The sequence below is a fragment of the Bos indicus genome, chromosome 3 (genome assembly GCF_029378745.1).
Source record: "Bos indicus isolate NIAB-ARS_2022 breed Sahiwal x Tharparkar chromosome 3, NIAB-ARS_B.indTharparkar_mat_pri_1.0, whole genome shotgun sequence".
NCBI classification, from domain to species: domain Eukaryota; kingdom Metazoa; phylum Chordata; class Mammalia; order Artiodactyla; family Bovidae; genus Bos; species Bos indicus.
Window position 1 is genome coordinate 80,774,519 of NC_091762.1, and position 13,272 is coordinate 80,787,790.

General features: G+C 41.7%; 1 protein-coding gene across 2 annotated transcripts in view; it reads left to right on the forward strand.

Moving 5' to 3' along the window:
• JAK1 (Janus kinase 1) overlaps positions 1 to 13,272 on the forward strand; it is a 139,515-nt gene that overhangs the window by 73,407 nt on the left and 52,836 nt on the right. For both annotated transcript variants that reach the window (XM_070786403.1, XM_070786404.1), the window contains exons 2-3: positions 6,644 to 6,726; positions 12,572 to 12,770. In XM_070786403.1, coding sequence (XP_070642504.1) covers positions 6,721 to 6,726; positions 12,572 to 12,770 — 205 coding nt within the window. In that variant the 5' untranslated portion in view covers positions 6,644 to 6,720. The remainder of the gene's footprint in view (positions 1 to 6,643; positions 6,727 to 12,571; positions 12,771 to 13,272) is intronic.

A 13,272-nucleotide genomic window follows, 5' to 3' on the forward strand; every position in this document is an offset into this window, starting at 1 on the left:
AAGATATAAAGTACCAGGCAACTGCAAGATTTTATTGTGAAGGTATAGGTGTTTTATAAGTATTTCAGCAATGAATGGTAGAGAGCACAGAAGGTGAAGACAAGCCACCCCCACCCCCCACTTTCATCTCTGGAGAATCCACTTCTGTCACCATATTTTGACCTCTACATTCTGTGCTCTTTAGTAACACTATAGATGCATTAGCAGTAAAAGGAGAAAAAAGGGGGATAGCAAAACATTTTGATACAGTGTGGCTTTTAGGTAAACACGTATATGATATATTTCCTTTGATCAGAAGCAGTCTCTCAGGGAAAGCAGGCTTATGGGGAGCAGTGCAGAGAGCCCTAGCCCATCGAGATGGCATTGATTGTTTGATCATCCCTAGAAGTTTATTGTAAATGAAGCAGCACTTACGGTTCTGGGGTATTCCTGGAATTGCTGCTATAGTTAGAAGTGAGTTATTCTGTGTGGCAGGAGTGGCATATAGAAAAGCCATAATTCTGACTTGCTGACAGGAAAAAAAAAGCAGATTTTGTATTTATGTCATCTTTTTGGCTGGAATCCAGCAGCTTTGCATAGCATCTTGTGATGCCTTCATCAGAACACTTTTCTGGGACTCGGCAAAGCAGGGGGCACTGGGAGCAACAGACACAGTCGTTGCCAAGGCTCTGGTGGGTGCAAAGCCCTCAGTGATGAGATTGAGAGGGAAGAAAGACGCTTTCCCAGTGTTTGTGTGTGTGTTGGGTCTCTAGGAGGCTTCATGCTCACTGGGGTGGGCCTGTTTCAGGCCCATCAGAACTTCCTCCCCACACCTTCCACCCCTACCCTCGTGCCAGAGCAGTGCAGTTAGTTATGGGCTGGAATGCAGGCAGGGCCTGGGGCCCTTCAGTGGTAGTGATTTTTTTTTTTTTTTTTTAACAAAAGTTTTTTTTTTTTTTCTTTGAATTTTGTATTGGGGGGAGAAGGCAATGGCACCCCATCCAGTACTCTTGCCTGGAAAATCCTGTGGACGGTGGAGCCTGGTGGGCTGCAGTCCATGGGATTGCTACAAGTTGGACTGAGCAACTTCCCTTTCACTTTTCACTTTCATGCACTGGAGGAGGAAATGGCAACCCACTCCAGAATTCTTGCCTGGAGAATCCCAGGGATGGGGGAGCCTGGTGGGCTGCCGTCTATGGGGTTGCACAGAGTTGGACATGACTGAAGCGACTTAGCTGTAGCAGCAGCAGCATAGGCGATTAACAAACAGTGTTGGGACAGTTTCAGGTGAACAGCAAAGGCACCCAGCATACATACACGTGTAACCATGGTCTCCCCACAAACTCCCCTCCCATACCGGCCACTGCATAACATGGAGTGGAGTTCCCTGTGCTATGCCCTGTCGGTTATCCATTTTAAACACAGCAGTGTGTACATGTCCATTCCAAATTCCCCAACTATCCCTTCCCCCGGCACCCATAAGTTAGAATGACAGTCCTTTCAGTGTCTGGAGGGAGTGGCCTGGAGTGAGATCAGTCTCCTAGATGAATGTTAGACTATGGAAAGTGCTAAGAAGCCAGAGAAGACAGTAGTGTTGGCGATGGGAGGGCGCTTAAAAGCAGTTTCTATGCCCCGTGGAAAGAACTGGGTCTTTAGCATTGGTCACATGTTTGACATCTGACACCTCCACTGATTGGCCTAAAACTTGTGCTTTTTATGAGAATGAAGTACACACGCCTGCTTCATGCATGAGATGTTGCAGATGCTTGGTATGTACTGGAGTTCCCCTTTCCTTGACTGGAACTGCATTCATCAAGCTGTAATCAGTTTAACAGAAATTGCAAGCAAAGTAGGAATGCTTACTGCCTGCTGCACTCTGTGTTAGGTGCTTTATATGCATTAACTAAGTTAACTCTTAACAGCTTTAGGAGATAAATGCTCTTTTGTTTTTTATCCTTCCAATTACAGCTGAGAACACTGAGGTTTGAGATGTTAAGTAACTTGCCTAAGATTATAATAGCTAGTCAGTGGGGAAGGCAGGATTCAAACTGGGGTCCTTAGGACTCCAGCTCAGACTTTTAACTGCTCATCTGTGTCATCTGAGACTTATGAAATGGGGCTTTGGTTTGTGACCAGGCTTTTGCTCAGAATCCGTATTTATTTATTCTTTGTTCTTCTAAGCAACTTGACAGCCCACTTCAGTCCTCTGCCTTAAAGCCTGCATTGTATCACTTTAGCACTAACATCTTTCTGTAGCCTCACTTGACAAAGGCATTGTAGGAGCTTCAGGAAAATTTTTTTGAAAGATCTTTCTGATCTGTCAGACAAGATGCTTCTTCTCAGGTTCATGGATGGGTCAGATTAAAATGACTTCTCAAGGTCCACTTGCTAGATGCATATAGAGGCAATAAAACCACACCCTGAATTACAGTGATATTTCCATTGGGTAATGTTGCTTGCTTTGTTCCCTTCATCTTTCGTTGAGCCATTTAGCTTCTTCTTGATTCCCTAATACTATAAAGCATGGAACAAAAGGGACAGAAGCCCCTGCCCTCTTGGAGCTTGTACTGTCGCATCAGGTTTCCCCAGCAGCCTTAACACTGGTGCCTGCTGAGGTGGTTAACGTGTAAGATCTTCAGTTTTAACATTTCTTAATATATTAAGCAGCTAATTTCAGGACATCTTCTAAATTGTAAATTTTCCTTTTCAATTTTTCTGGATTTATATCTTAATTCATCAACATTTTATTTGTATTTTCTACTTCAGAAATCAAAAGCTTTGATAACTTTAAGGCATCCATAAAGTAACTCACTGTAGTTGTGTTGGTTTCTCTAGTAAAAATAAAAATATTTTAAGTCGTGTCATTGATTTTTTTTAAAAAATTTATATTTTACTTTCATTTATTCCTTGTTTAATGACAAGCCTTTCTTTAAAAATTGTTTAAAAAAATTTCATATTGGAGTATATTTGATTAAGAGTGTGATTCAGTTGTATAGCAGAGTGATTCAGTTATACATATATATTTGTCATCGATTTTAACCATCATCCAATCTATTTATCATATGAACCTGGCCATGGCCTTTGGCCCAAGGCAGTCATATTCTTACCATCATATTTGTGAATATTAATATGATCTGTCTTCATGTCTATCATCTCCACTGTTCAAAATTTAGTTTTATGTTCTCTAATAGATACTTGTAGTTCAAAAGATGTCCTTGAAAATTTAACAGACTTTCTGTATCTTCAGACACTGATTTCTGGAATTTTGCTTCTTAAAAAATAGTTGTACTATCCCACTTATTGTAGCTAGTCCTGTTCAGACTCACAGAATCTAGTTTTGTTTCTGTTACTTTCCCCTCATTCACAAAGTATTAGATATTTATGTCTCTTGCATAAGTCTTTTGTAAAAAAATAGAAATTGAGAATTTACAAAAGTTCCCTGTTTTTTTTTTTCATGTGCAGTAGCATCTGCAAGATTGAACCACTAAAGTAATCCTTTATCATTGGAAGAAAGGCGTTTTCTTTCAAATTTTTTAAAATTTGTAGGTAGATTAGGGTGGAAGAATTCACTGATATCATCAAAGAGCCTTTGTTTACTCACTTTTATCCTTCCTATTTTCTGAGCTTCTTTGTATTCATTTGAGTTGGGAATGGAATCCAGTGGATCATGTTATTTTTAAAGGGTATTGAGTGATTCCTACTGGTCAGTTTTTCTAGCATTAAAGATTTACTTTTTGTATCTTGTAGCAAGAAACTTGAATTGATTTCTTGGAATTATCTAAAGTATTTATAATTGATCTTGCTCTTTTCTTGCTTGTTCTAAGAGTTAAGTAGCTAGAGCATATTGGTTAGTTTATTTGGAAGGGAATGTTAGTTGAATGAAGCCATTGGTCAAATGCTGTAGTACCAAAAGACACTTGTCATTCTAAATGAGTCATCATTTCATATGGGTCACCAGTCTTAGGTTTAAGTGCTTAGCATGCCTTTTAAGTGCTATATGGGTGTGTTTTAAGTTTTTATCTTTTGTTCTTACTGAATCAGCCTATAAAAATAGCATAGTAAATATTTATTGTCAAGAAATTCTATTGCTGATCTTGATTTCTCAAGAGTTTAAACTCTAGGCTAAACATCACAAATCGATACCATTTTGTTATCCTGTCCAGTTAATACTGAAGGTCAGCTTGAAAATAGGTACAATGTGATTTCAATATAGTGTTGCTTGTAGTAGAGAAAGAATAAGGGAAAAACGAAACCCTTTCTGATTATAGGTTTTGATAGAATCTTGGTGATTTAGTCTGATCCTCAATCTTCTATGAGGCCCAGAGCAACCTCATGATTCCCGTGTTCAAATAACATGTGACCAGATGGTGCATATTAAAATGCTTTGTAAGTTTTAAAAAGATTTACATGTTAGCCCTTCTGAAAGAGCCTGTGCCTGGTGGAACTTCAGGTCCCTTCCTGCTCTAAAAGGTTCTGAGTGTGTGTCCATTTTCTGGTTTGGGGCCAGCTTCTTATTGCTTTAAAGCATGGAGCCTGTCTTGTTGATTTCTGTTCATCTTTGGGAGCATGCTACAAGAAACAGGTAGCAAGGCCTGAGACATGCTCTGCTGTGAGCAGGTATGAATGGGTTAGTGCTGTTCTTTACTCACACACAAAAGGCATTTTGGAGGGTTTTCTCTGTTTATGCAGCTGGGGAGACAGACTGGCTCCTTCCCTCTGTAGGGTCTTTGCACATGCTCTACCTTTACCCAAACTGGTGTCTCCCGACCTTGCATGATAGCTCTTCCATCTCAGCTCAGTGTTACTTCCCTCTTAAGTTCCATACTGGATCACATTCATCATTATGTGCTCTTTTTCCTTCATAGCATTTTAAGTTCTTTATAATTACGTCTTTCTGTGCATCTTTGTTTGATTTTGTTAGTCCTATGGACTGTAAGCTCCACATGAGCAGTGACCATATTGCTCTTCTTCATTGCACCCTCTTTGATGTAGCTCAGCTTCTGGCATGAAGAAGTGCTCAAAAATAATTGTTGAATGAGTCTCCTAAATATGGGATTTGAATCCCTGCTTCTGAACCAAAGCAGGGTGTTAGCATGTAGCTCATTTCAGGTTTCTGTTTTGCTGCAGGGCAGGGTATCTATTTATCTAGTTAAGTCAATTGGTTATATAAAATTTTGAAGCCGAAAGTATAGTGTTTTGTTGTTTGAATTTTTAAAAAATTGTTCATGACAAAATAGCCAAGTCAAAGTCATCACATCAAAAGTTGTATCGTATCCTCTGCCTGGCCTCCTGTCATTGGTTTTGCCTTATACACTGCAGAAAGAGGGCTTCCTAGGTGGTACAGTGGTACAGAGTCTACCTGCCAATGCAGGAGACACAAGAGACTCGAATGTGAACTCTGGGTTGGGAAAATCCCCTGGAGTAGGAAATGGCAACCCACTCCAGTGTTCTTGCCGGAAAATTTTCATGGACAGAGGAGCCTGGCAAGCTGCAGTCCATGGGATCACAAAGAGTCTATGGGATTGCAGACACAACAGAGCAATGGAGCCTGCACTCATACTGCACCAAACCTTCTCAGAGAAGCCCTGTCTAGTATCAGTCACCGAATTAGCAATGGTCATAAAGGTGACATCATGCCACACCCACTGTTCTGATTTTAGGTTGCTTTTGTGTGTTCATTTGTGCTGTCTCCCACCTCGACTGTAAGGTCCTGTATGAACGCTGGCCTTGCAGCCTCAGAGGTAACTCATCTCCCTTTCCCCAGGCACCCCTCCACTTCTGCCATGTAATGCATGGGACTGCACTCTTCCTAAAGCTAGATTCTGCTAAAATGTGTGGAATGACCAACAGAAAACTGAGACAATAATCTTTATTAATTTGGCAGCCATTTCAAATCATTAAGAGTGGTTGCTCCTTACTTGCAAAAATAGTTTAGTCTTACTCTTAAAAACAGTTTGTGAGAAGCACCAAGGAAAATTGTTAAAACAATACAGAGCTGTGTGTGGTGGTGGTTTTGGTGGTTAGTGGTAAGAATGGGACCAGGCACTTTAATTCTACAGAACCAAGATGGTATTCTTGTTTAGTATGATTAAGGCTTTGAGGTGAGGTTGGGAAGTTGGGAGGGCCTTTATTTACTGCCTAAGTTTTCAAATAAAAATGACTCAAAAAATATTTCGTGAATTGAAAGCATCATTGGTCAGATTTGTTCTCAGGCCCTCCTCCTATCACCATACCATCTGCTGTTTCACCATTAAAATGAAGCCATGGGTAAACTGGATTGGGAGGAGGGTAATTCTAAAGGAAGTGGAAATGGGAAATAAAAGTTCATGTCTTTGGGTATCCTAAACTGTTTTTCACAGCCTCAGGGGAGAGAGGTTGTTGACAGAAAAGGTCCATGGTCCCATTCACATGGAAGGGCACTCTGTGCCACGAAGCGAAAGGCCCTGCTTCTTCCTTGAAGCAGTGAGAATAATGTCTTGTTTGATTTTTATGCCCTAAGATGCCTCTCTATCCTGTGTCCTCATCAATGATTTCCCTCCCCCAGCTTGTTCCTCTGAAATGCTTTTTCCTGCCTGCTTTTGGTTTAGGCTGCTTCGAAAGTGTCCTCTTTTTTTCTGATGCAGTTACCTCTGCAGCTGATTTATTTATTTATCTTTGTTTTTAGCTCAGCTCTGAATGGGTTTTGGAAAGTAGAGAAGAAAATCCAGTCTACATTTTAGGGGACATTGGACAGCCGGATAAATGCAGGTATGTACATTTGCATATTAAAAGAAAGACAAAACAGAAAATAGTCTCTATAAAGAATAATGAAACTGATCTTAAACTTGTAGTACTACCTTACTATAGCCATTTATTTTTCCAAATTGTTATTTTAATTTCTCTTCATTCCAAATGTTGCATGTGCTACTTTGGAGATTTTTTTTTTTACTACAGGAGAATGGGAAGTATAAAGTCAAACTTCCCTCATAATTCCTCCTAGATGTTCACCACTGTTAGCAATTTGTTGTCTGTTTTTCCAGATTGTACATATGCAATACCAGAAGGGTCATAATGTACATACTATGCTTTTTTCATTTTGCAGTGTGTCACAGACATCTTTCAGCCATTGGTTCAAATAGGTTTATATCACCTTAACAGCCTCTTTTGAGGGAGGTCACCATTATCTTCATTACCTCCACCATAGTTTGACCCCGGGGACATAGCAGGAAGGGAACACAGCTCCACTCATCAACAGAAAATTGGATTAAAGATTTACTGAGCATGGCCCTGCCCATCAGAACAAGACCCAGTTCCCCCCTCAGTCTCTCCCATCAGGAAGCTTCCATAAGCCTCTTATCCTTCTCCATCAGAGGGCAGACAGAATGAAAACCACAATCACAGAAAACTAACCCATCTAATCACATGGACCACAGCCTTGTCTAACTTAATGAAACTATGATCCGTGCCATGTAGGGCCACCCAAGACATCCAAGGTCATGGTGGAGAGCTCTGACAAAATGTGGTCCACTGGAGAAGGGAACGGCAGACCACTTCAGTATTCTTGCCTTGAGAACCCCATGAACCGTATGAAAAGACAAAAAGATAGGACACTGACAGGTGAACTCCTCAGGTCGGTAAGTGCCCAATATGCTGCTGGAGGAGAGTAGAGAAATAACTCCAGAAAGAATGAAGAGATGGAGCCAAAGCAAAAACACCACCCAGTTCTGGATATGACTGGTGATGGAAGCAAGGTCCAATGCTGTAAAGAGCAATATTGCATAAAACCTGGAATGTTAGGTCCATGAATCTAGGCAAATTGGAAGTGGTCAAACAGGAGATGGCAAGAGTGAACGTCAACATTTTAGGAATCAGCAAGCTAAAATGGACTGGAATGGGTGAATTTAACTCAGATGACCATTATATCTACTACTGTGGGCAAGAATCCCTTAGAAGAAATGGAATAGCCATCATAGTCAACAAGGGAGTCTGAAATGCAGTACTTGGATGCAATCTCAAAAACAACAGAATGATCTCTGTTCGTTTCCAAGGCAAACCATTCAATATCACGGTAATCCAAGCCTATGCCCCAACCAGTAATGCTGAAGAAGCTGAAGTTGAACAGTTCTGTGAAGACCTACAAGACCTTCTAGAATTAACATTCAAAAAAAGATGTCCTTTTCATTATAGGGGACTGGAATGCAAAAGTAGGAAGTCAAGAAACACCTAGAGTAACAGGCAAATTTGGCCTTGGAGTTCAGAATGAATCAGGGCAAAGGCTAACAGAGTTTTGCCAAGAGAACACACGGGTCATAGCAAATACCCTCTTCCAACAACACAAGAGAAGACTCTGCACATGGACATCACCAGATGGTCATCATTGAAATCAGATTGATTATATTCTTTGCAGCCAAAGATGGAGAAGTTCTATACAGTCAGCAAAAACAAGACCGGGAGCTGACTGTGGCTCAGATCATGAACTCCTGATTGCCAAATTCAGACTTAAATTGAAGAAAGTAGGGAAAACCATAGACCATTCAGGTATGACCTAAGTCATATCCCTTACAATTATACAGTGGAAGTGAGAAAAAGATTTAAGGGACTAGATCTGATAGAGTCCCTGATGAACTATGGAATGAGTTTCGTGACATTGTAAGAGACAGGGAGACAAGGAGACAGGGAGCAAGACCATCCCCAAGAAAAAGAAATGCAAAAAAGCAAAACAGCTGTCTGAGGAGGCCTTGCAGATAGCTGTGAAAAGAAGAGAAGCAAAAAGCAAAGGAGAAAAGGAAAGATATACCCATTTGAATGCAGAGTTCCAAAGAATAGTAAGGAGAAATAAGAAAGCCTTTCTCAGTGATCAGTTGAAAGAAATAGAGGAAAACAATAGAATGGGAAAGACTAGAGATCTGTTCAAGAAAATTAGATACACCAAGGGAACATTTCATGCAAAGATGGGCTTAATAAAAGACAGAAATGGCATGGACCTAACAGAAGCAGAGATATTAAGAAGAGGTGGCAAGAATACACAGAAGAACTGTACAAAAAAAGATCTTCACGACCCAGTTAATCATGATGGTGTGATCACTGACCTAGAGCCAGACATCCTGGAATGTGAAGTCAAGTGAGCCTTAGGAAGCATCACTACGAACAAAGCTAGTGTAGGTGATGGAATTCCAGTTGAGCTATTTCAAATCCTAAAAGATGATGCTGTGAAAGTGCTGTACTCCATATGTCAGCAAATTTGGAAAACTCAGCAGTGGCCACAGGACTGGAAAAGGTCAGTTTTCATTCCAATTCCAAAGAAAGGCAATGCCAAAGAATGCTCAAACTACCGCACAATTGTGCTCATCTCACACGCTAGTAAAGTAATGCTCAAAATTCTCCAAGCCAGGCTTCAGCAATACATGAACCATGAACTTCCAGATGTTCAAGCTGGTTTTAGAAAAGGCAGAGGAACCAGAGGTCAAATCGCCAACATCCGCTGGATCATCAAAAAAGGAAGAGAGTTCCAGAAAAACATCTATTTCTGCTTTATTGACTATGCCAAAGTCTTTGACTGTGTGGATCACAACAAACTGTAGAAAATTCTGAAAGAGATGGGAATACCAGACCACCTGACCTGCTCTTGAGAAACCTATATGCAGGGCAGGAAGCAACAGTTAGAACTGGACATGGAACAACAGACTGGTTCCAAATAGGAAAAGGAGTATGCCAAGTACGATGTATATTGTCACCCTGCTTATTTAACTTAAATGCAGAGTACATCATGAGAAACACAGGGCTGGATGAAGCACAAGGTGGAATCAAGATTGCTGGGAGAAATATCAATAACCTCAGATATGCAAATGACACCACCCTTATGGCAGAAAGTGAAGGGGAACTAAAGAGCCTCTTGATGAAAGTGAAAGAGGAGAGTGAAAAGTTGGCTTAAAGCTCAACATTCAGAAAAGGAAGATCATGGCATCTGGTCCCATCACTTCATGGCAAATAGATGGATAAACAGTGGCAGACTTTATTTTTTTGGGCTCCAAAATCACTGCAGATGGTGACTGCAGCCATGAAATTAAAAGACGCTTAACTCCTTGGAAGGAAAGTTATGATCAACCTAGACAGCATATTAAAAGCAGAGACATTACTTTGCCAACAAAAGTCTACCTAGTTAAGGCTATGGTTTTTCTAGTAGTCATGTATGGATGTGAGAGTTGGACTATAAAGAAAGCTGAGCGCCGAAGAATTGATGCTTTTGAACTGTGGTATTGGAGAAGACTCTTGAGAGTCCCTTGGACTGCAAGGAGATCCAACCAGTCCATCCTAAGGGAGATCAGTCCTGAATATTCATTGGAAGGACTGATGTTGAAGCTGAAACTGCAATACTTTGGCCACCTGATGTGAAGAGCTGACTCATTTGAAATGACCCTGATGCTGGGAAAGATTGAAGGCGGGAGGAGAAGGGGATGACAGATGATGAGATGGTTGGATGACATCACCGACTCAATGGACATGAGTTTGAGTAAATTCCCTGAGTTGGTGATGAACAGAGAGGCCTGGCGTGCTGCAGTCCATGGGGTCGAAAGAGTCAGACACAACTAAGTGACTGAACTGACCTGAACTGAACAGCCTCATAGTATTCTTTTGTGATGATACTCTTAATTTTGTTTACTGAGCCCTCTCCTGTTGGACATTGTATTTTCTTATTCTATTTCAGATGGTCGCACATCTTCTACATATATAATTATGAATTGCCTGATTATATTTTTACAGTAAAAGGGTATAACACCATCTTTGAATGCTTCCCCTGCTTTGTTCAGAGTCTTAAAGAGAAAGGTTTTTTTTATGTTATGAAGCAGCCTTGAGCTACTGTTTTTTCATCTCTTATTTTTCATTGGAGGGTAGAGTTGGAAGCCCAGTGCTGGGTTTTAAAACCTTCTTTGATAGTTGATCTGAACCTTAAGATGAGTACGAGCTTATCTTTCTGCCTGGTCTTTGAAAAAATTTGATCTTCAGATTTACTTTGGTGATTAAACAAGTAAAACCAAATGCCTCTTAATTTGTGGCATTGAGGAGTATCTGGTTTGTGTCCTTCCTGTAAGTATCTCTTCACCAGGGCAGCTAACAGACTAAGCACAGGAATTTGACGAGAAGAATTGCCAGTGGCCCTCCTTCTGTAACTTGTGTTGGGCCATTCTGCAGGCTCTGTACTAGGCACTGGTGGTACAGAGATGGGCGACATGGACCTTGTCCTTAAGGACCTCATAGCACGTGGGAGTGAGAGGGAGACAGACATTTGAATAAGAGGATAGTAATTCAGTGTGCTCAGTGCAGTGTGGTGAGTTTGAGAGAGGGCATCTAACTCAGGAGATGGGGAGGTGGGATGGAGGTTCAGTGGAGGCCTCCTGCAGGAGGTAATATCCAAGCTGAGTTCTAAAGAAAATTGAAGTTTGCCATGAAAGGGATAAGGTGCGAAGGTACTCCTGGTGGAGGATCAGCCTGAGCAAAGGCAGGAAAATGAGAAAAATTACATTGGTTGTGGGTGGACTAGGGGGTAGGTAATAGGAAGATGGCAGCTTTGTGGATTTCAAGCCTGAAGTAAGAGACTGAGGGTGATGTGAGATGAGTCCTGTGAAGCTAGCTGGCCAGGTGAGGGAAGGCCCCTCTAGGAGCTTAGAGTTGGTCTCTAGATTAATGGGGAGTCTTTAGAGGGTCTGATGTGTGCTTTGGGGGCAAAGTGAAGGTTGGCTTGGTAGGCAGGAGGAAAGTAGGAACCTGGGGTCAGAGAAGTTAGTTTGAGGCCTTTGGTGTTGGGGTGAGGGGGAGAAAGAACACATAAGGCTTTCTCTAGTTTCCCCCTCTTTTCTCTCTGCATCCAAGGTTAAGTTGCTGAGGTTGGCTCTTTGATTCTAGTTTCTGTCCCCACTAAGGGGCCTCAGGTGAGTAACTTATTTGCAAACTTCTCACCCGTGGGTTCTGACCTTTGAAAGCAAGGCTTCTGGCTCACATTCTGGTGCCACAGAGTGCAGCCCATTGACCTCCCCGTCTGTGGGGTGAAGGGGCCTGGCTGCACTCATTAATTCTCATGACCTGTCCATGTAGTTTATGAACACGAGTCCGTAGTCCTTTTGTGTGTACTGTCTCAGAGCCAGCCCCGAGGTAGATTCTAGGGGCATGAAGATAAGTAAGGATAGTTAATGCCCTCACTGAGCTTGTCATTTACTGGGAGATAGACATAAAATTAAAAGGCAGTATAATTTGTGCCAGTAGGTCTAGTGGTAGCAGGAATATTAGTAACATTAACATCAGTGGTTCCGGAATGAGACACATTTTTCAGCTGTAACTTATGTGGAAATAGAGAATATAAATTTAGGTCATGTCTAAATCACTCTGATTTTTGAGAATATGGTATTACAATAATTTATTCATTAGAGTGCATAATTGATGACCTTCCATGGTTGCTCCTGCTGTAAGCTCCCATGCATTTGATTTTCATGGAGGGAAGGAGCAGGAGGGAGGTCCTTATCTAATACCATATCTTTCTACTTGTTTCCCTTCAAAACACTCTTTGACCAACTTTTAGCACCTAGAATGACCATGTAATCTCATTTTCCTTCCACTCCAGTATCTAAATATAAAAGAGGACTGCAGTGCCATGGCTTTCTGTGCTAAAATGAGGAGCTCCAAGAAGGCGGAGATGAATCTGGAGGCCCCTGAGCCGGGGGTGGAGGTGCTCTTCTACCTGTCGGATAGGGAGCCTCTCCGGCTGGGCGGTGGAGAGTACACGGCGGAGGAGCTGTGCATCCGGGCGGCGCAGGAGTGCTGTGAGTACCAGCAGCTGCCCAGGGCCCTAGCAGGGCCTGGTCTCTGCCCCTGGCAGCTCCACTGGGGGAAAGAGGAGTGGGCTCGGGGGCTCAGCTGTTCTGCCCAGCCTCAATCACTGACTGACATTCAACCTTATGCCGGTGGATTAATTCTGAGAATTTCACTTTTTACTGTCTTCACTGCAACGTGACTTATTCCTTCTCTGTCACTAATGGGGTCTGAGAAAATGATGCTTAGTTTTCTAATTTCCCCTGTATCTATGAAATTGGAATAATGTCAGCACTAAATGAATAAAGCACAAAGCTACAAGCTCAGTAAGTACCATCTCTCAGTATGTTAATAATTTAAAACTTCTGAAAAATGTCATCTGTCCTTATGCTGCCATGGCCTGCCTCTTTTGTGCCTGACACCCACCTCCCTGCCCCAGCAATATCGTGATGCTAAATTGAAGTGAGAAGTTAAGTGTCACTTTGTGGCTTTGTCAGCTTGCCAAGTTGTGAA